The sequence below is a fragment of the Taudactylus pleione genome, unplaced genomic scaffold, assembly GCF_031769625.1.
Source record: "Taudactylus pleione unplaced genomic scaffold, aTauple2 ptg000619l, whole genome shotgun sequence".
Lineage (NCBI taxonomy): Eukaryota > Metazoa > Chordata > Amphibia > Anura > Myobatrachidae > Taudactylus > Taudactylus pleione.
Window position 1 is genome coordinate 2557278 of NW_028285021.1, and position 24072 is coordinate 2581349.

Consider the following 24072-nt stretch of genomic DNA (forward strand, 5'->3'; position numbering starts at 1 on the left):
GGGTAGACGTCTGGCTGGGAGACTTGCTAGCTTTTCTAGGCGGCCAGGAGCACCAACTGATTTTTGGGAGCCTCCCGGACATTTCGGGAGAGTAGGCAAGTATGGTTCAAGGAACACCTTCACTCCATGCAACTCCCGCGCTCGGCCGGTGCAAAATCCTTGTCTACAAATGCTGCAGTTTTGCTCTATGTGGTTTGGCGGAAATCTAACTACAAATTAAGGCGCAGCTGTCCTCTAGCAATTGGTAAATTGAGAGTTCATTTAGGACTTTTGTTTGGTCTAGGGTTAAAACTTTTAGTGGCATATTTATAAAATAATATCCCTCGGAAAATATCAGTTTTTTGTTGGATATCCAAAAATACCACAAAGATGAATGTTCGGGGGACTGCAGCAGGCATCTGAGTTATCTGCTTCAATCCCATCTTTTCTATTGCAAAAGCAGCCTCCATAGATTTCCATGGAGGCTACTAAAATGCCAAATTTACCAAGCTCCTAAATGCTTCTGGAGCTTGGTCAGATTGCATTAGCTATGGCATTAGCTATGGGCTACACTTCAGAAAATTTACTGGGAGTAGGATCCCTCCCCATCAGTGCACGCTCGCAAATGCATGGTCTGATGATTGCACATGTGCAGGAGCGCAGCCAAGTTCCAAACCCGGAATGGAGTGATCGCAGAGGTGGGCTCCTATCGGAATCCCTGACCCTGTATAGGAAAAATGTTAAATGCCGGTGAACTTTCTTATTGCTGTGATAAGGAATTATAATTATTAGGACCAAGTGCCGATAATTAATAATTAGGCCCCATTTGTAACATTTACTTCTTGGGATATTATTAATGCTCTGTAAGCATACCTTACAGCATTGTCAATGTAGAAGGCACAGTCGTGTATAGAGACCCATTGGCACTGTTTTTTGATGTGTGCCTTGCTCATGCCTCCTGCATCCGCCACAGGTGTGCTTGGCAATGAAGGGCTTTATTTACGGGAGGAGAGAAGTTGGGGACAGCCTATCCTAGCATTGATGTGAAACTGCTTTCAGAGGGATATCATTATGGCCCAAATATCAGATTTTTAATGTTTGGAGGTATGTGTTCAATTTAGGTTACAGTAACTAATAATTTCACGTATGCTGGCCATACACCTGCACGATTTCGGGCCGATTGCCCGATTTTCGACGAGTCTTACGATGAATCATGTAGAAATCGTGTATTTTTGGAGTAGGACACGATCCGATGCGCGCTCCCGCAGCTCCTAAAACAGATTGTATGATCAGATGTGCAGCCCATATTATCCATTGTATCGTGTGCAGATCGTACCATGTATTTTGTGCATGCGATGCGTCGTGCTTCCATTCATGTCATTTCCATGACTTTTCCCTGTTGAGCGTGTGAGGCACAAGATCGATCATACGACAGATCGTGTGCAATAAAAAGCGACAAATCGTGCCCCCGGGGACTGCCAGGGAGCTCTGGGGAATCGTATGTGAATCTGATCTTATGCTGGTCGTGTAGGTGTTTGGCCAGCATTACAGTGGAGACTCCTCTCTTTGAAACATGTGTCTTCCTAAGAAGCCATGTGCCTGAAATAGATGCAGTTTAGCAAGTTCTCCTATGCACGGCCTATTATTAGGGCTAGGGGTAATGTGGGTCCCTTATTTTTCTGGATCCATGACAATTGTCTCTTTCAAATCTCCATTAATCCTGCCTTGGACACAGTTTGGCCTAATGGCAAAACATACCGCCTGCTGTTGTCCAGGAACTTGAGGGTAGGGTGTCTGCAATAATCACTGCACGTGGTGGACCTACAAAGTACTGACGTCAATAACATCTTGTTGATTTATTTGCTGTCAGAGCCCAATAACTTTTGTCTATGTAGTGTAGCTTTGGAGCTACTAGATAGCTAAGCCTGTCTTAAAATTAATTAATAAGTACATAAGACATTTTGTGTACAGATCTGTCCATCCCTTGCTCCATTTCACTGGAAGCTAAACGGTGAGCAACAAACCAATAATATTTAGCAAATCTGATTGAAAACTCCTAATTATCGAGCAATGTGAATATAAAATTGTATTCCCCAGAGACAGAACAGAATTAATGGTGTATCTGTCAGTCTCTGCCGGAGTGCCGATTCACATCCAGCGTCTCTGCTCCCGTTCCTCAGGGTTCTAGAACTCTACTAAACACTAGGCCTCCTCTAACAGAGAATAAAACCCTCTGTTCTCTCTCCCAGGCCCCATTAAAACCTGTTCTCTCCTGTCAGCCACATTCGCATGGAATTTAATAATTCATAAGTAAAACTTTATATAAAGCAAGTTAGTCAGAGAGACGTCATAGCTGTCTAGCTTATGCAAAATACATCTGTTTGATACTTTTTTGTGAAATACTCTGTAGTGTTAACCTGGATGATTTGTTAACTCCTGAATTCATGGGGGAGTTACTGTATCAATCTGGATTTTTGTTTCAGCCCCATTTGAACATCCTTAAAATCCATGTAGAATCAAGGGTCTTCAACCCATGGTCCGCAGAGCCATTCCCTGTGGCCCGCCGAGGGTTACTTTAGTGTAGACCGCAGTAAGTGCAGTCTGCACTACAGAGAGAAACAAACACATTGCCGCACAATGTGTTTGTTTTCTGACACCTCCTGCTTAAAACCCAAAAAGTCAGAAGGGCGCCAGCAGCAGTGTGTTTGTTTTGACAGCCAGCCAATGAGAGTCAGACTCTCATTGGCTGCTGCGCTCACTGCAGGAGCCGGGCTTCCGGCTCCCGAAGTGGGTAATGGGAGAGACGTCACGACGTCTCTCCCACAATTCAAAGCGGGCCGGCCCGGGAGGACAGAGGAGTGGCGGCGGCAGGAGCGGGAGCGGGGATTAAGGTAAGTTTTTATTTTTTTTCTATATGTGTGTGTTTATCTGCACTGCTGGGGGGGGACTACTGCTGGGGACACTGCATCGGGGGGGACTACTACTTGGGGCACTGCTGGGGGGGACCACTACCGGGGGTACTGCATTGGGAGGGGGGAGACTACAACTGGGGGCACTGCATCGGGGGACCTCTACTGGGGGCACTGCATCAGGGGGGTCCACTACTTGGGGCACTACTGGGGGGTTCCACTACTGGGGGCACTGCATCGGGGGACCACTACTGGGGGCACTGTATAGGGGGGGACTACTACTGAGGGCACTATATAAAGATCACTGCATAGGGGGGACCATTACTGAGGGCACTGCATAGGGGGGGACCACTACTGGGGGCACTATATAAGGGGCACTGCATAGGGGGGCTACTACTGGGGGCACAGCAGGGGAGGACTACTGCTCGGGTCACTGCACAATGGGGACCACTATTGTGGCCACTGCATAGGGGGGACCACTACTGGGGGCACTACTGAGGGCACTGCAGAGAGGGGCAGTTATGGGACATAATTAAAATTGTAGGAGGGGGCATTTATGGGTCATAATTGTGTGAGGAGGTGGCAGAGTTTAAATACTGCAGTATAGCTTAGTGGCCCTCGGCTTCATTGAATTTTTTAATGTGGCCCACACTGCCTTAAAGGTTACAGACCCCTAATGTAGTTATTATAATCTGTTTACTTAAAGTGACAGTATTATTATTATTATTAATAATAATTATAATAATAATACTGTAAAGGGGCGCTGAGAAGGGGGGGGCGGGTACTATTTGCTGGAGGTCTGGCACCGCCCCCCCCTCCTCCCTCTTATCTCACAGCAGCCCACCCTGCTGTGTGCTGGGCTGGAGTGGGAGACTGCTCGCGGCTGTTGACTGAGCAGCAGTCGCAGCAGTCTCGTATGTCTGTGAGGGGGGAGCAATCACACTGATTGCGCTCCCCCTTTGCATCGGGCTGATCTATCTATATATCTATCTGTCTATCCACCCAGTTGTGATATCAGTTTTGGCGGTCCCTGCAGCCAGTGTACGAGTGGTTGAGGCAGAGCCGTAGCTAGGGTAGTGCGCAGGGCCAGATTAGCAATGGGGCGGTTGGAGCTACAGCTCCAGGCCTCAACATTAAAATAGGCCCATTGTCATGACAACATGATGTTGACTGGCCATCTGCTCTCCACACTGTCTGCCATAAATCATAAGTAGTAAAATTGTATTTCTATTTACCTCACAAAATGAAGGATTTTTTTTCTTTTATATATTGAGGGAGACATTGGGGCTGAGAGTAAAGGGGGTACACGCCCACATGGCACTGGCCACACCCACACAGCACTGGTCACGCCTCCTCTGCTTCTCATAATAGGCCCTTTGGTCATTTTCAGCTCCAGGCCCATGTGGCCATCAATCCGGCCCTGGTAGTGCAGGGGGCGCTGTTTGGGCCTGTCAAATTTCTGTTTATTATTATACTCACTTATAACTTTCTCTTATTTCATCCCCAGCATCTCCTGGCCTCTCCTATCTCTTCTCTGGCCCTTCCCCATGAGGACATTCCCCTTTTTTGGGTGCATTATGTCCTTTTGAAAAATGAGGGGGCACCAATGCTCTTTCTGGCACAGGGCACCAAAAAGTCTAGTTACGGCTCTGGGTTGAGGGGTCGCCTATACACACAGCCAGGCGTTCTGATATATCTGCAAGATATATCGGCTTTGGCTGTGCTGCACTGGTGACTTGATATGTCTGTGAACTACGTTGTTCACAGACAATTTGGGTATACACACTCACCAATGCACTTGCGATATATATCGTTCGTCTATCGAATGAACGATATATCGACAAGTGTGTCCTTCCGTCCGTCCGTCCCTGTGATACTCAGTGCCTGTGGGTGGTGAGTATGTTTTCTGTCAAGGAACAAGTTTGAGTAATGCTGATTGTAACATATATCTTTTGTACTTGTAAGTAATTAAGTAAGAGCTGTACAGTTATCATTTTTACTTGACATTACTTTGTGTTTATAAGTAGTAACAGTTCCAAAATTGGGGGTCAATCCAATTAGACACGATGATCTTATGGGTGCGAGTCATCCCGGCAACAGCTATACTTCACGGCAGCCCGAATTTGCACAAATTGGTTAGAGCAAAATTGCGCGAATACAAGCTCGGAGCCGGCTGCGAGGGGTGCGAGATGCCGTTTTGACGCCGTGGCAACGGCAGCTCGCACCCTTTGTGGCTAATCTTTTTCAGTCAGTGATGAAAAAAATGTAAAGTGTGAAAAAATGCAGTGAATACTTTTTATAGCTAGCGCAAACTTGTATTATATAGTATTTACTGTACTTTGTGATAATAACCGTTGTTACACTGTGGCTTTGAAAGTAGACCTGACAATAATCAGTTCAGTTCACAGTAAAGTTGCATACACACACAGTAAGATCTGTCAGACAAACGATGAACTACGAATTATTTGAACGATTTTACCAACGATTTCATGAACTACGAGCGATTTTTTGTGTGTATGCACCATTAGTGAGCCACATACTAGTTAAAGAGGTCAATAGGTCATTAAACATCTGTCCATTCATTATGTCAATAAACCCAAAATGGCTACCAACATACTGTAATGCTTTGCTTTATGTATATATTGTAATGTGACATGTCCACACATGTACTTCAGAATTCATAATTGATGCAGAACATAAATACCTACCCTTGCTCTTAATATCAATTTATGGTACTATATGGAATATATTTATATTTGCAATGTATATACAGCAAAATGCGTAACATTCTGCCAGCACTATGTGAAATTTCACATATGTTTAATCTAAATCTACTGTATGCCAGATTGATACAAGGGGAATAATAAACTTATTTTGTGACATGTATCTAAAATCAACAAGACGCAAGAAATATAAGGGTCTATTTGTCAAGCAGTGAAAAAAGTGTGGAGAAGTGAACCAGTGGAGAAGTTGTCCATAGCAACCAATCACCTTTCAAGTAGCATTTATCAAGTACAGTCTATAAAATAATAGGTAGGAGCTGGTTGGTTGCTATGGGCAACGTCTCCACTGCCTCACTTCTCCACACTTTTCACTGCTTGATAATTAGACCCCACTCTATTTTTGTCAGAAGGGTAATAATTAATTATGCTTTAAGTTGCAACTTTGAGGATGTTATGTTTTGTATTTAGGGCTTTTATGTTTTGTAAATCAGGATGTTTTGTTGCTTACAGCTTCTTACAGATGTACCCACATACATCTTCCTTGCGTGTTTAGCAGAACTACATGGCGTGACTCGATAGCGCTGAGCATCTTTTCATGCTACTTTTTACCTTCCAATGCGTTGTATTCGCAAAGCAATGCAAGTAGGACACACAAGCAGATTCTGCTGATTAAAATGGCTGCCCGACAAAGGAGGAAATCCCGATCGTCCTATAGGTAAGTATTTACTAACCTAACCCCCCCCCCCCCCTAACCCTAGCCCTCCTTTAGGGTGCCTAACCCCAACCTCCCCCCCTGTGCCTAACCCCCACTCTAAGTGCCTAAACCTAACCCCCCCTTCCCCGCTGCCTAAATCTAAGTCCCCCGGGGGGTATGCCTAACCCTAACCCCCCCCGGGGGTGCCTAACCCTCCCTCCCCCTAGCCTAACCTTAACCTCCCGGGGGGGGTGCCTGACCCTAAGTTCCCCCCGAGAGCCCTAAAACGGCTGTCCGCTGCGGCGCCCGGCATCCGCTCAATCGGGATGCCGGGCGCCGGTCTCCCAACATCGGGCAAATTACAGGCGTCTAGATTTAGACGACTGTCATTCGTCCCTAGTCGGGATAAAGCAGTCTGGAAGCCAGCAGTCTGCATTTAGACCGTCGGGTTCCAGACTACATCCCCTGCGGGTGTATCTGCATGCCAAATGCCACGTTACAGTGCCACAGCCACTGACACTGTAACGTAGCATTTCGCATGCAGTTATACCCGCAGTCACACACAGAATATGCCGCATATCATTTTAATCAGCAGAAACTGCTTGTGCGTCCTATTCGCACCGCTTTTGAAGGTACAAAGTCGCACAAAAAGACGCTCGGCAATACCAAATTTCATATTGTGCACGCGTTATGTTTAATGCAACTTGTAGTGCACCGAGGTAAAATGTATAGACACATCTATATGTATTGGTTGGTGTATACTTATTTTGCTGAAATGTACATTCACTCTCTAGGGGAAGCGCTACAAAAATTCTCTGGACACAGTGGGAACTCCAGACTCGAGCCGTGGCATTCGCAGCGAGAAGAAAACATTAAAGTAAGTATATGTTCTTGTCAGATGGTTTTTAACATGGTGTCTTAAATTCCATAGAATAATCTAAAAGGGAGCCAGCCACCTTGTATAATGTGAAGTATGACACTTTGCCCACAGTGCCCAGTCACAAACCTAAATGTATTTGCCTCTTGTGGTAAACTAGCACCATTACCCATATCCTAACCATATCACATCCTGACAAATCTCAACAATACTAATCTAGTTTGCGTAGTTGAAAGATCATAGTGCAATATTAGAGAATTAGAGCACCTTACCTCCTGGACAATACTGGACAGTGTATACATCTGACATAAAACATAAGAACATCTTACCTTCTGGACAATGTAGAAATCTGACTGCACCTTACCTCCTGGATAATACTGGACAGTGTATACATCTGACATAAAACATAAGAACATCTTACCTTCTGGACAATGTAGAAATCTGACTGCACCTTACCTCCTGGATAATACTGGACAGTGTATACATCTGACATAAAACATAAGAACATCTTACATAAGAAATCTGACTTAGAACATCAGTTACCTTACCTCCTGGGCAATGCATGGACAGTGCTGGATAATGTATACACTTGACATAGAACATCAGACTACCTTACCTCCTGGACAATGTATACATATGACATAGAACATCAGAGCACCTTATCTCCTAGACAATGTATACATATGACATAGAACATCAGAGCACCTTATCTCCTAGACAATGTATACTGTACATCACACATGGAACATCAGAACACCTTACCTCCTAGACAATTTATACATAGAACATCAGAACACCTTACCTCCTGGACAATGTATACATACTCACATGGAACATCAGAACACCTTACCTCCTGGGCAATGTACACATCTCACATAGAACATTAGACCACCTTACCTCCTGGACGATGCTGGATAATGTATACACCTGACATAGAACATCAGACCACATTACCTCATGGGAAATGTATACATCTCACATAGAACATCAGAACACCTTACCTCCTGGACAATGTATACATATGACATAGAACATGAGAGCACCTTATCTCCTGGGCAATGTATTTACTGTTCATAACACATGGAACATCAGAACACCTTACCTCCTGGACAATGTATACATATGACATAGAACTTCAGAGCACCTTATCTCCTAGGCAATGTATACTGTACATCACACACAGAACATCAGAACACCTTACCTCCTGGACAATGTATACATATGACATAGAACATCAGAGCACCTTATCTCCTGGGCAATGTATATTGTACATAACACATAGAACATCAGAACACCTTACCTCCTGGACAATGTATACATATGACATAGAACATCAGAGCACCTTATCTCCTGGGCAATGTATTTACTGTTCATAACTCATGGAACATCAGAACACCTTACCTCCTGGACAATGTATACATATGACATAGAACATCAGAGCACCTTATCTCCTAGGCAATGTATACTGTACATCACACACAGAACATCAGAACACCTTACCTCCTGGACAATGTATACATATGACATAGAACATCACAGCACCTTATCTCCTGGGCAATGTATATTGTACATTACACATGGAACATCAAAACACCTTACCTCCTGGACAATGTATACATAGAACATCAGAACACCTTACCTCCTGGACAATGTATATATATGGCATAGAACATCAGAGCACCTTATATCCTGGGCAATGTATACTGTACATCACACATGGAACATCAGAACACCTTACCTCCTGGACAATGTACTATACATATGACATAGAACATCAGAGCACCTTATCTCCTAGGCATTGTATATTGTACATCACACATGGAACATCAGAACACCTTACCTACTGGACAATGTATACATAGAACATCAGAACACCTTACCTCCTGGACAATGTATATATATGGCATAGAACATCAGAGCACCTTATATCCTGGGCAATGTATACTGTACATCACACATGGAACATCAGAACACCTTACCTCCTGGACAATGTATACATATGACATAGCACATAAGAGTACCTTACCTCCTGGACAATGTATACAGTATATATGACATAGAACATCAGAACACCTGACCTCCTGGATTAATCATGTGATCGAGTTAGAAATGCTTTTTTTTCAGCTGCTCAAGAACCTCGGACAAGTACATGGGGTATTTACTAAGCATGGTAAAGCTCACTAAAAAGAAATAAACCTGGAACTTTTAATTTTTTCCTTCTGTCAGACCAGTTCAAGTCGTCATTATTCTCCTGCTCTTTTCCTATTGTCCTTCCACCCTCCCTATTGTTCTTCTCCACCCCTCCAAACAGGTGTTTTATTTTTCCTATTAAATGGAAACTGGAATGAAATCAATCTCAGAAAAAAAGCTTTTTGTCTCAGCACTTTCCACCGAGAGGTTTTGTTTCTCCCCCGGCCAACATAACAAAACTACATCTTGTTATCTTTCTATGCGCTGAATGCTGTGTAAAGTATTTAATCAGCTTTTGTATAATCTTCACGGATACCATAATTCCATACTACACACATATAGATGTTTGTATTTGTACATAGTGAGTATGGCTGGGTATTAAAAACCATTACAGTATTATTACGGGGGAGATGTAAATTTGCTTCCATCTGCTTCATCATTCTTAGGACCTTTTGTTTCTGCATTCAGAAGTCTGCTTTGTTATGAAATCTTGCATTATGAATTAGAGCGGGGCCCATAATATATGGTTTTGTCCCTCTACTTCATGGTATAGCAGACTGTACAGCCCTGTGCTCTTTACCGAATAGGAAAGTAGATTGTTATGGCTGAGAGCAGAGGAGATATTTATCTCACTGTTCTTTTCCTCATAAAAAATGTGTTGTTGAGTTTTCACAGTGAAATATTCTCCAGCTCAGCAACGAGTTGCTTTAGAAGATAAATTGTCTGTGGACTTAAAAAAGGAAAATCTGTTCTCTGCATTGTCATAAGTGTGAAGGAATAATTTGTCCTGGTATAAAATTGCTATACCCAGGTTTAGTGTAGGTAACAATGTGTTCTCTGGGGCTAAGCAAGTCTGCAGCCACTGGTCAATCTAGAAACTTACTGGTCTTGTGGTGCTATATCACCATAACTACACATTTGTACCATACAGAACCTCATCATGTTTGCTGAACTCCCTCTAAAGCTGGGAACACGCTATACGATATACAGTATTGGCTGATCTTGTGATCTGTTGTGGATTGCAACGACCATCGTATAGTAGGGTATGCATTCTGGATGCAGACAGTCTAAATGCTGACCGTCAGCATCCCGACTGTCTAATCCCGGCAAGGATTACCTACGCCGGGAGCCCGACGCCCGGCATCCCTGTCGAAGGTAAGCCAGGTGTGGACATCCGTGCGGGGGGGAAGTTTAGGGGCTCCAGGGGGGGGCTTAGGGTGAGGCACCCCCCCGGGAGGGCTAGGCTAGGGGAAGGGGGGTTTCGGGTTTGGGAACCCCGGGGGGAGGTTAGGGTTAGGCACCTCCCTGGGAGACTTAGGTTTAGGCTGCGGGGAAGGGGGGTTTAGGTTTAGGCACTTACAGGGTTAGGCACTTGAGGGGGAGGTTAGGGTTAGGCACCCCTAAGGGAGGGTTGGGGGGGGTTAGGTTAGTTAGTGAATAGGAAAATACTTACCTGTCGGGATTAGAACCGGCGGTATTTCATACCGATCCCGTATAGTAATGTATAGCTCCGAATCCACCCAATTGGGTGGTTGCATCTTCCCAACTGATGTGTTGCACATCAGATTGGATGATGCGACGGACGACACGGTGTTACATTAACCATGTAACTTTATATTGCGTTGACATATAGTGGATCGTGCAATTTGCACGGAGATGTGATATATCGTTACATCACGCCACTGGGTCAACACATCGCTGAGGTTTCTATTCACCTTATGTTTTTGCATTAATAATTCGCAGATCCGTAATCTCTCATATTTGTAGAACTTTGCTATTCTAAGGTCTACGTGTTGACATATTTTGGAATATGTCACCATTAGAGGCCAATCCAATCTTCACACCTTCCACTTATTGGGGCTAGTGCTGAGTTGAATGCAAGAGCTTTTATCAGACAGATTTTGCGTGTTTTGACACTGTGCATGCTCAGTAGACGGGCGCATTAATCTACGTGTTATCCAGAGTCATCCGCCTACCCAGGCAGATCTCCACTTATAACTGAAGGGCGGTAACTGGACATTTGCACATACTGTAGGCTAAATTTGGTGAGTTGACGGAATTATGGGCAATGCAGGATTGTGCATTCATGGAGATCTTTATATTTACAGACTAAAACTTAACACAATTACGAGTCTCCCCTGACATTGTAAAAAAGTGTAGGGCTTATCACACAGCAGAGGCAGAACAATGGGAGACAATGGAGGCGCCTGCCACCGGACGCCAGCACTGAAGGGGCACCTCCTCCATTGCCCACAACATATTCACCCCACTTAGGGCTGGAAATATGTACCCGGAGTGTACCGTCACGGCCGTCCAATACATGGCACCTCTTCCCGGCACCTGAGAAGACCACCAGATGCCACTTCCATCTATCTATAGCAAGTCCCTGCTCATTGATGTTGCTGCTCCTCAGCAGCTTCTCATGTCAGTGTCACTCTGGCGCCCCCCCCTCCCTCACCCACAACTCCCCGTCCCACTCCTCCCTGTTGGCAACTCTAGCTGAGGACCTGTGCAGCGGGCCCGAACATAAGCGCGGCTGCAGATCTTCCAGGAGCTGGATGCCAAGAAGGATGCACCAGACGGAGTTGCGGGTAAGAGGGCATGGGATGCAGGGGCCTGGGGCACCAGGGACTGAGTCTGGGGGCAGATCTTTGGTGGAGCAACTTCCCAGCATGTGAAGCAGTCGGCAGTAGACTGGGCATTTTGTGATTTGTAGTTCCACCACAGTAGCAGTCTTACAGTATCTTGACTCAAACTCAGTCCTCAAAGCCCCCACATCAGATGGTTTTCCCCTCTATCTGGGGTATCAGGAAGGCTCCCCACCCGCATCAGTTGGGTTTCCCCTCCATCAGGGGTATCAGGAGGGCTCCCCACCCACATCTGATGGCTTTCGCCTCTCATCAGGAGGACTCTGAGCCTCATGCTAATTGTACCATACAGGTCACTATCTTATCTGTGACTGACGCATAGCTGTATATACCCAAAAAATTTGCTTTAGTAAATAGGCCTGATAGACACAAATTCACATATTCTATATTAGTGTTTTTGTGCATATGTATAGAGAAATAGATTGATATGCACCATATTAAATGTCCCTTTAATTTTTTTTTTTGGGGGGGGGGGCAAATTCTAACTTGCCTCCGGGCGTCTGGGATGAACTTACGCCACTGGCACACCGGAAAGTTGGACGTGAAGCTGAAAGTTTCAAATCTAGAGCTGATTCTCCAGCTGTTTTTTCCTCATCCATTGAGCCAATGAACAGAAGCTCCAGCATGCCCTTAAAGTCAACGGACGTCATTGCATGCTGAGACATGTATCTCACCAATAAAAAACAAACAAAACATCTGCAGACATATTCCAAACTGTTGTTCACCACTTTAACCACTATATTCTAAAATACAGTCTTTTATTCTCTTTTAGATAATAGGAAATTCTTCTGTCTCTGTAGTCCAATGTGCATAACATCTCCCCATTGAAAATCGAAGCAATTGCAGCAGTTGCTCACTATTATGCTGAATGACTGTAAACACTGGGATTCTGTTAGTCAGTAGCCAATGACATTCCACCAGCATCAAAATTTGCTTGTGATTGGCTAATGAGATTCTCGGTAACTCCCGGGTACAGAGACTGAGTGGTGGGGGCTCATAGCAAGCAGTTACTTCGGTTTTTATGGGGTATTTTACAAAAACAGAAGAATTTTCCACTGAATTACCGCAAAATAAGCAGTGGCCAAGGGAGCATTTTTTTTTATTATTATTTCTTTAAATTCTTTAAATTGAAATATAAGACATTACAGAAGATGTCATGCGGTAGAAACAGAAAATACATTGCAAAACTATACAATCAAAACTATGACATGACAAAAATAAACAAGAGCATATGTTTGCCACTATCATAGTAAGTTTAAAAACATTTTTTCCAGGAAATTACTGTTCCACTAAATTGAGGGTACATTAAAATGGGTGCAAGTATATTTTCATGTCGTAAGAACGCATTTTTAAAAACTGTAAAAAACCGCCTGCTGCGACCGCGTGCGATGTTTAAAAACACTTCACACATCCATTCCACCACGCGACAAATCAGACCCAATACATTAAAACCATTTTCAATGTTTTTTTTTTTAACCAAAAATTGCGCGGTCGTTTTTCGCCAAAGTGCGCAACTTACAAAATTTTTTTGGGATCATTTATTATTAGGGGGGGTGTCCAAAGGGTTCTGAAATAAATCCCCACATTTTTAGCCAAAAATAGGGATTTTGCATTTTTTTTTGCCTGGTCTGGGATGGAGAAAACTTATCTCCAGTTTTTGGAGAAAATATCGCCGTTTTTTGGCGAAAAACGTCCGTTTTCACCAATGGCGAAAAAAACTGCCATTTTCGATGCTAATTGATTATGGCCCTTAGATGGGTAGCAACATATGAAAGCAGACATTGATGGGTAAACAGCTGGTCAATATGATAGGGTTTAGAAGAAAGAGAGGAGAAATGGGGCAAAAAGGAGGGGGGAGAGCCAGTCAGCACTAGGTAGTTGTATCATCGGTTCCTGATATGGGAAGAGCGAGGCTATATAGTGGTTAGGGGAGATTCAGCCCTAAAATGACTTGTCCAAAAGGACCAAGTTTTGACAAATTGGTCTGGAGTGTCATTAATAACTGACGTGATGCGTTCTAATCTATATGTGGACCAGATAGCGTTGATGGTAGCAGACAAAGAGGGTGGGGCAGAAGATTTCCAGCAATCGCATTTGGCCGTGTTTAAAATATGTTTGATCAATTTTTGCTGTGAGCACAAAACATTAGGAATAGGTTGGGATAGTAGGGTGTAAGAAAGAGATGTGGTATTTGTACATGGGCTATAGTTCTAATTAATTTATGTGAACTTCAGACCAGAACTGCTGAATAAGAGAACATGTCCATCAAATATGCGGCAGGGTTCCCCGTTGACCACATGATCTCCAACATAGATCAGAAGACAAGGGGTAAATTGAATGTAGACGGCAGGGCACTAAGTACCAGCGGTAGTAAAGTTTGCAGGAATTTTCTTTTATTCGGACTGAGATCGAGCATTTAGTAATTGCCAGCCTAATTTCGGACTATTCCTCGGTGGTCATGGTCTCACCCAGATCTCTTTCCCCTGCTATCTCATGCGTTTCTTTGTGGGGTTGATTATGGCAGAGCAATAGTTGGTATAAGATTGAGATAAGCCCTCTAGTTGAATGGTGATGTTGACATATTGATTCTATAGGGGAATTATTAATGAGGGTGGATGATTTGTGGAGGGAGTTATGAAAGTGTCGCAATTGTAAAAATTGGTAAAACACTTTATGAGGTAAAGAAAAACGAGACTGAAGGTCAGCAAAATCAGGGAATGTTCGTAGGGGTGCAAGGTCGAGAGGAAAAAGAATATTGTGACAGGTTCAGTGGTAAAAAGCTAGGTGATTCATACCTGGGGGAAATGCCGGATTATTCAACAGTGGGGCCAAAAGAGGGTGGGACGAACGCAACTCATAATGTTGAACACAGAAATCCCATGTAGATAATGTGAAGCGCACGGTTGGTAAGAGTGCTATAGTGCGTGGGCGATTATGAGGAGCGCACCAAAGAAGACTAGAGGGTGAGTACATCTGTAAGGTATCTCCCTCAATAGATATCCAAATCCTTTGAGTGGGAGGAGCATGCCATAAAACATATGAAGTAAGTTGTATTGCACGGAAATATTTAATAAGATCGGGGGTTGCAGCATTTTTGAAGTAGGCGCATCTTAACTCTAGGTTTTTTCCCAGCCCAAATAAAATGTGAAATCTCAATTTGGAGGTTTTTTAGTACAGGGGTGGGGATACGTAATGGGAGTTTGCCATAGGTATAAGAGGCGAGAGAGTATAGTCATCTTGACCACCGCCATACGTCCTATCCAGGATAAGAATAGCCCATTCCAGACAGATAGACCTGATGTTATTCAAGAGAGTAATCTTTGGAAATTAGCTGCATATAGAGCGGAATGTGATTTGGTTAGATAAACTCCCAAGTATTTAAGTTTATCCATCTGCCACCTAAATGAGTACGAAGATTGAAGGAGGCGGAGTTCAGAGGTTGGGACACGAAGGTCCAAGATTTCCGTTTTATCTGTATTAAGAATTAGAAAATTTAAAAATTGGCTATAAATCTTGATTTAATCGAATAAGTGTGAAAGAGTTATATGCAGATTAGTGAGTGTTAAAATCATGTCATCTGCATACAAGGTAACTTTGTGATCATTGTGTCCAACATGGATACCCAAGATATGACGATTAAGTCTAATACTTGCAGCCAACGGCTCCATCACCAGGGCGAATGAAAGAGAGGAGAGGAGAGGGGACTGCCCTGATGGGTACCGTTCTCAATGGGAAAAGAAGGCGACTAAAGGCCATTAACCAGAATATGCGGGGTTCCGGTAATGCGAGGACACTCCCTTATACAATGCTCCGTTCAAACCTATATTGTTAAGGGTTTGCTGGACAAACAACCAAGCTACTCTGTCTAAAGCTTTTTCTGCATCGAGATCCACCACCAGGGCTGGCGTGGATTTTTCATATGTAGGATGAATAAGGTTTAGACGCCTAGTGTTATCAGCAGCTTGTCTATAAAACCTACTTGATCTGGATGAACTAAGGAAGGCAAGATGGGAGCTAGGCGGTTGGCTAAGATTTTGGCGAAGAGCTTTAAGTCAAGATTTAAGAGTGAAATTGGTCTATAATTTTCATATCTAAAGGGTCTCGGTCTGGTTTCGGAATGACAATTATGTTGGCCCTGGTGGTGGCTTCATCGAGCGAGTTACCCTCAAATAGTGAGTTAAACAGTAATTTGAGCATTGGCATCAAGGATTGTGTAAATTTTTTATAATAGAGGATGGTGAAACCATCAGGGTCGGGAGCAGCCGAGCGTCGGAGTTGTTTTATGGCAGTCTCAATTTCTTCCTCAGTAATGGGGGCATTTAGAGTAGCAATATGGGTGTCAGAGAGTCGAGGCAAGTGACACGCAGCAAGGTATTGACGGGTGGCATGTAAAGTTGAGGGGTTAAATGTGGAGTTGAGCATAAGATTATAAAAGTGTAATAAGATTGGAATTGGTCGCCCATTTCTTGTGGGTCATCAGAGCATCGCAACGAAAGGATGCAATTCTGCATGCGTTTAGCTAATTGTCTACGAGCAAGAAGTGTGTCAGCTTTATTAGATTTTTCATAAAATCTCTGACAAGCCATAAAAGAGCCTTAGTCGCCTTCTTTGATAACATTTGCGAAAGTTGGCCCTTAAGCACCAGAATTTTTGAGTAAGTGCGCTTTTTGGGGTAATGCTAATGAAGTTGAGTTAAATTGGCAAGTGAAGACTCAAGTTCAGAAATGATTAAGAGATTAATAACTCGCGAATGGGCCTCCCATAATATAGAGCGGGAGATGTCAGGAGTGGCATTGTTAGCAAAATAATCTGTTATGGCTTTAGTAATTTCAACAATGGAAGCTTTTTTTAAAAGGAGAGATTCATTGAAACGCCAGCTACGGGCGGATGAGTGTACACTTGAAGAGGAGAATTCAAGTTCGATGGCTAAATGATCAGACCAGGAAATTAGGAGAACCTGAGCCCTGAGGAGTTTTTGGGTGGTAGCCCAATCAACAAATAAATAGTCAAGACGTGTGTGGAGATTATGTGGTAGAGAATAATGCCCTTCTGCTCCACGGGAGGTTTCTGTCCTCCCTGAGCTCGCATTAGGACACCTGCGTTAAGGTTTGACAGGTGTACCGCCCCTCTTGCTGAGGGATACGAAGTTTTCCATGCATCGTACAGATTATTAAGAGCAATATGAGATAGAAGAAGCTTAGTCAGTTTGGTATGGTTGTGAGGATTGTGGCCTGGATTAGATCTATCTAAACTAGAGTTTAGAGTAACGTTAAAGTCTCCTCCTATGACCACAAGGCCACCGGGGAATTTGGAGAGTTGGTTAAAGAAAGTAGCGTAAAGGGAACCCTGCTGCAATATGGGAGCATATATTGAGGCAAGTGTAATCGGGGATTGATTACAGGTACCAGAGAGGATAATATAGCGGCCATGATCATCTGCAAAAGATTTGTCGATGGTAATAGGAAGATCATGGTGTAGCATAATCGCATGGTAGACATATTGGAATAGAAGACCTGGGGGTATTGTTTGCAGGCTATAGATGGGTGAGGGGCCTTAAAATGTGTTTCTTGCAACATTGTAATGTCTGGTTTGCGACAGTTAAAAAATTGAATAGCCATAGCTCTTTTAGTGGGCGAATTTAAACCGTTGGCATTTAGGGAGAGTATTTTAAGCTTCATGGTGGGTAATTAAAGAAGTATCAATAAGACTGTTGTAGTAGCAGCAATGACTGGCTAAGGGGAAGGGTTTGCAAAACCGGAAAGAAAAAGTATTGTAAGGATAGAGAAAACTATACTGGTAGACAAGGAAGAGCGACCCTTTCTTATGTAAGGGCTGGGTCTAGACAGGAAAGGATGTGTGTCAATCCGACATTCCTTTCGGTGGAGGTCGTAGCAATGATGTATGAAGATAAACAAAATAAAGTGGACTTTCGGGAAAAATAGTGTGTGTTGCGACCAAGTGATAAGGGAGGGAAAGTGGCTACACAGTGTGAAAACTTGTAGTAAAGAAGCGCAATGAAAAACAGTAACTATAGGTGGTAGACCCAACAGCATAAGTGAAAAATTGTTAAGGAAATGTAACTATGTTAAAACTTCTACTATCAAAATAGGTTAAACAGTTTAGAGTATTAAAACACAGTTTGTCCACAGTATGTAAATATATAAAATTTATCAATACTTTGGTAACATCTGGACCAAAGTAAATAACTGCTCAGCCAAGTTTAACACAGATGAGTGGTAGAGTTAGAAATAAACATATCAGCAACATGAAATTTCAAAAATATCAAAGAAAGTAAAAAAATATTCAGTAAACAGGGTAATATAGCCTAAAGAAAGCATATAGGGCCTCATTCAGAGGCGGTCGGAGGATGCAAGCGGTCGCTCAGAAACTGGGCGGCCACTTGCATCCTGACCGCCCGCCTCTGTTGCGGTCGTTAGGCTGTGGGTTAACACCCACAGCTCTAACGACCGCTCGGGTGATGGTCGCGATGGTCAGAGACCATCGCGACCATCGGGGCTTACGACGAGACCCTAGGGTAGGGTCTCACTTGTCGTAAGCCCAGGAGAGCTTCTGGCTCTGTCTGAGCTGGAAGCTCTCCACTGACATCACTAGTGATGTCAGTGGGGCCTCCCCCAAATGGCAGGCGTTGCCATGGGAACGCTTCCATTTGGGCTGCCACCCCCCGGCCCGCCTTCCAAACGGGGCGAACTGTCAATCAACATCGATAGCTCGCCCCCTTTGGAAAGAGACCCGCTACGACCAGCGCTGTCGGTCGTAGCGGGTCTCACGCATGCGCACGAAGGAGCCGGCTCCCTCGTGCGCATGCGCACTAGACAAACATGGAGGCGGCCGTGCGGTCGTAGACCGTACGGCCGCCTCTGAATACAGCCCATAATCCATTAGCAGATATGGTCAAAGATAACACAGTTACGTCTATGTTGTCAGTGGTCAGTTCAAAGTGTAGTTCAAGCTTTGGATCATTCTGGAGAAGGTACTGAGGAACTACGTTGCGGGGTACATATTTGTTTCTGAAGGTAAGTACTAACTAATCTAATTCTACCCCCTAACCCTCCCTTAGGGGTGCCTAACCCTAACCTCCCCCCAAGTGCCTAACCCTAAAACCCCCCTCTAAGTGCCTAAACCTAACCCGCCCTTCCCCGCAGCCTAAATCTAAGTCTCCCGGGGGGGTGCCTAATCCTAACCTCCCCCAGGTGCTGCCTAACCCTCCCTTCCCTTAGCCTAAACCTAACCCTCCCGGGGGTTTGCCTAACCCTAGGTCCCCCCCCGGGCGTCGGTCTTCTGGCGTATGGATAAGTACCACGCCGGGATTAGAGAGTCGGGAAGCCGGCGGTCAGTATTTAGACCATCGGCTTGCTGACTACATCCCTGTAGGTAGATCCATTTCTGGATTTCTTACTATTAGTTGGAATGGAAAGCCCCATTGTATCTGATTGACTGATTTTGCAGAGTTTTGGTGATGTTGAGAAGGTCTCTACGTTTTTAAAGTGTGGATGGTGCAAGATCTTGGAATAGCTAAAGTTGAGATCCAGAGTAGGAGATTGTAGAGGTCCCTCTAATCGACAACATGATTTGTTCCTTTGCTTTATAGTAATGAAAGCGGAGAATGACATCACGTGGCGGTTGATTAGGCGGCGGTTTAGGACAAAGTGCTCTATGAGCTCGGTCCATGTGGAGCAGGTCTTTCGAGATGTCAGGAGAAAGATAAAGAAATAGACCTTCTAAGTATTCCGGAAAGGATTCGGTAGTCACGGTGTCGGGAATATTGTGGATACGAATGTTAATTAGACGGTTTCGATTTTCGATGTCTTCTAGATGATCTCTATAGGACTCAACATCAGTTTGAAGATCTGTCAACTCTTGTTCCATCACATTTTGAAATTGGCACACTTCATCCATCTTTCGTTCAAAGGTATCAGTGCGGGAGCCTAGGTCAGCCAGTTCGGTCTTGAATTCCGCCAAGACTGATCTCATCTCAGATTGTATGGTCTTGGTGACAAAGGAAATAATATCTTTAGAGGAGGAACCTCTGTAGAAGGACCATCTTCAACATTTGAGGATTGATCTGTAGTAGGCGATTGCCAAGGAAGGGAGCCTGTTTTTTCCCAAGCACGTAAAAGGTTAGATTTAGGAGTGGCCGAGGGCTTGCGATTTCTCTGTGACATGATAACTTTGAGAGGTCAATTGTAGCAGGAGAAAGCAAATAAAGGAAGCTAGAAACTTGAAATGAGGGCTTTAACGGAGTTTCTGTATCAGTGTGGTAAGCTTCAATAATAGTCAGGGCAGATAGAGCAGAACTACACCCTTAAACACTTGACGGTCGCCTCATAGATTATTTATCAGTGAACATTATAAGTGATGATGGCAGACAGTCACTGGAACGAATGTGAAGTGAGATGCAGAGGCAATACAGCCTATGGTATTATAATATGAGTGAGGGATCGGTATGATTTACCACTGGAGGCCTAACCCTAACCCCCCCCAAGTGCCTAAAAATAACCCCCCCTTCCCCGCAGCTGAAACCTAAGTGGGGTGCCTAACCCTAACCTCCCCCAGGGGTGCCTAGCCCTAACCCCCCCCTTCCCCTTGCCTAACCCTCCCGGGGGGGGTGCCTAACCCTAAGTTCCCCCCGGGAGCCCCTAACCTAACCCTCCCCCCTGCAGCTGTCCGCGCCCGGCTTCCCTTCGATTGGGATGCCGGGCTTCGGGCTCCCGGCGTAGGTAAAATGACAGGCGTCGGGATTTCGACGCCTATCATTAGACCCTTGCTGGGATTAGATAGTCGGGATGCCGACGGTCGGCATTTAGACCGTCGGCATCCCGACTGCATACCCTAGAGTGTGCCCGGAGTCTACTGCGCATGCACAAATTGCAGGAAAAATTTCCACTTTCTATACAGCGCTGACACCCGGCATGGAACCTCAGAGAGGTAAGCTTTAAATAATATGGGTGCAGGGTGTGCAATGCGAGTCCCCCCTGGACCCGGGGGCTCGTGTGCACCGCACACCCTGCACCCATTATAGATACGCCCCTGAGCTAAGGAGGGAGGTACCAACACGTCTATTAATGAATACCAGCGGTACCCAAGCATGTGAAAAGCGGTGATACAAAGTGAAAACTACTGCCGGGTGCAGTAAATATTAACTAGTTATTATTTAGAGCTGTGTTGAAGCGTTGTCAGTCACAGTAAAGCAATTAATACAAATGCTATACTATGCAGCCACAGGATATAGTCGGCCGCCGGTCACAATCCCGACACCGCTAGGGATTTATGACAGGCGTCAAGATACCGACGCCTGTCATAATCCCGACGCCGGAATGCAGAGCGCCGTGGGACCGAACGAGGGTAGGTTTAGGGCACCCAGGGGGGCTTAGGGCTAGGTACCCCCCGGGGAGGGTTAGGGTCAGGCTACGAGAAAGGGAGGTTTGGGTTAGGCAACCCCCCCCCCGGGAGAGTTAGGTTTAGGGTGCGGGGAGGGGGGATTAGGTTTAGGCACTAATGGGGGGGAGGTTAGGGTTAGGCACAAGGGGGGGACGTTAGGGATAGGCACCCCTAAAGCCGGGTTAGGGGGGCGAAAGGGGAAGGTTAGATGTACTTACCTCCGCTATCGGGATTTTCAGCCTTTGGCCAGCCACTGTCGGCATTTGAATCGACAGCTATACAGCCGCCGGCAATACAATCCAATTCCGCAGCCACCTCCTGATAGAAATAAGCATATCTGTTTTTTCTTCTTCAGTTTAAAGGGCTGGGTTCAATTAGGCTCGATACTTATCGCACGTGGAAAAGGGCTTATAGCCTTGGACTTTACACACGGAGTTATCCAGTTACAAGCCCTTTCTGTCTCTTGTGATAAATCTGTGCCCATACTTGCTAACTCTCCCTGATTGTCAGAGAGACTCCCTGGAATAGTAGCAATCTCCCTGACTCCCAGAGGAGTCCAGCAATCTCCCTGATTGCACCTTAACCCCATTATGTAGCTGTCATATAGATATAAAAAACAGAGATACTGTATATACATTCAATTGGGATCATTAGTATCATTTCTCTGCATTGGTTGTTAGGCACAATAATCACTGTATGCATGCATTTTCTAATACATGTCAGTGTGTTTTTATCAACTAGTAGATGTTACTGCTTTGGGACTCATTTATATTTGGATGTAAGTCAGTATTATGACACGCCTCTCAGATGTAGCAGTACACGCCCACTTTACCGCAGCGCTCATAGGTGTTGCTTTCACAATCTCCCAGAAAGTATTTTTCAAAAGTAGGCACATATGTGCGTGGCATACTTACCTACTTTTAGTATCTGCTCCCCGAGAGATGGCTGGGGAGCAGACACAGGTGGCCACTTTCACTTGGGGCAGGGCCAGATTCCTATGTCATTAGGTCGAATCGCAGGAGCGTGGAGAGGGGCTAAATGACGCATTTTCGTGTCATTTAGCCCCGACCCCACCATACAGAGCCGCGATTCCCGGCGATCATCTCCCCGCCCTGCCTACTTCATTAGGAAGTGGGCTGGATGCGGGAGATGTAGATACACTTACGGGGGTGCAGGAGATCCCCCAAAATTCGAGAGCCTACGGAAAGTAACGGGAGAGTAGGTAAGTATAGTCTGTGGATAATGTGCCTTAACTAGAGATGTGTGCGGACACCTGTGTTTTGGCTTTGGCAATACCACACTCGAGTATTTTGATTCTTTTTTGGGTTTGGATTTCTTTAAAAATGTATAAAAAAACGATAAAATCACGTAACTTGGACGCTTTTTTTGTTCCAATAGTATTATTAACATCAATAACATAAATTTCCAGTCAGTTTTGTCCGGAGGCATCACCGGGTCTGGGGACACCCAATGCGCACCGAAACAGGGTGTGTACTAAAGAAAGGGGCGTGGCCGTGCTGAGATGCCGGTAACATCTCTCCGAGGCAGTCATGCATTACTGGAGATACTGGGGGGCCCCCGGAGACTGGGCTGTCTGCACTGTTGGCTCCTCTTCTATGACAGAAACCCGGGTGCTACAGGAGAGTGTCACACTGCAGCACCCAGCTCCTATCACTGCAGAGGAGCATTTTGGTGTCATCCCCTCCAAGGGAGACACCTATGTGCGGCCCGCACACCCCTCATGCCGCCACTGATTTTTATCACCTTACAGCACCTGAAATCATGTGAGGGGCTTAAATGCAATCCAAACTTTGCAAAATCTGTTTTTTAGATCTAAATTCTGAAGTTGGTGAGAAGACCTGAGTTGGGATTCGATTCTACCCGTACCCCAAAGTGATCCGAGCAGGGACGCTTTTTGACTCAGAACCCTAAAGTTCTGGAGTGTTCGGTTTTTAACAAAAACAAACAGCTTATCTCTAGCGTTCACCCATACTGTAGACTCCGCAAAATGTGGCCGGAACTATGGGTTAGCGCATTCACGGTGGCCGCGTTACGGGCAAAAAGCCCCCCTTACCGCGGATTTCTGTTTGCACCTCAGGGCGGGGCGAACAGTTATCCATGTTGTGCTGGCTTATCACAGGCTCCAGTTAAATAGCCCTGAGCACTGCTTCAAGGCTAATTGAATCCTATAAATTATTGTAGCCTGAAAATAATATATTTTTCAAGCCAATTTCTCATTTTAAAAAAACAAATTGCCTCTAAGCTCCTAAATTCAATAAAACCTAAAATATTAAAATTTGAAGAAAAATTGTGAAAAAAATGTAGGAAATATTTTCATATACTTTTATTTCAATAATAAGACACTTTTTATTGGCTGTCGCTGCATTTTTTTCTGGCGCTATATGTTGTTCTGCTGCATTTTGTTTACCTATTTTCATTTTCCCGCCTTTATATATGCATGTTATTGTTGCTCTTGTCTCTGTTGAGCACTGATAAAAACTAAGTTGCATTCGGTTTGCAGCTGCAAAATCAGACCCCAGTTCAACCTGACATCCCTGTACTACACGTGCACTTCAGCAATTAACTTTCTTATTGTGTTTTTTTAAATCAAGGACATTTACAAGGTCTATTCATTGAAGTTTTATAAAATCAA

At 44.6% G+C, this 24072-nt stretch overlaps 1 protein-coding gene across 5 annotated transcripts in view; it reads left to right on the top strand.

The window, feature by feature from the left end:
* SYT7 (synaptotagmin 7) overlaps nucleotides 1-24072 on the top strand; it is a 412892-nt gene that overhangs the window by 204189 nt on the left and 184631 nt on the right. For all 5 annotated transcript variants that reach the window (XM_088454514.1, XM_088454515.1, XM_088454517.1 and 2 more), the window contains one exon: nucleotides 7100-7182. In XM_088454514.1, the coding sequence (XP_088310640.1) occupies nucleotides 7100-7182 (83 nt within the window). The remainder of the gene's footprint in view (nucleotides 1-7099; nucleotides 7183-24072) is intronic.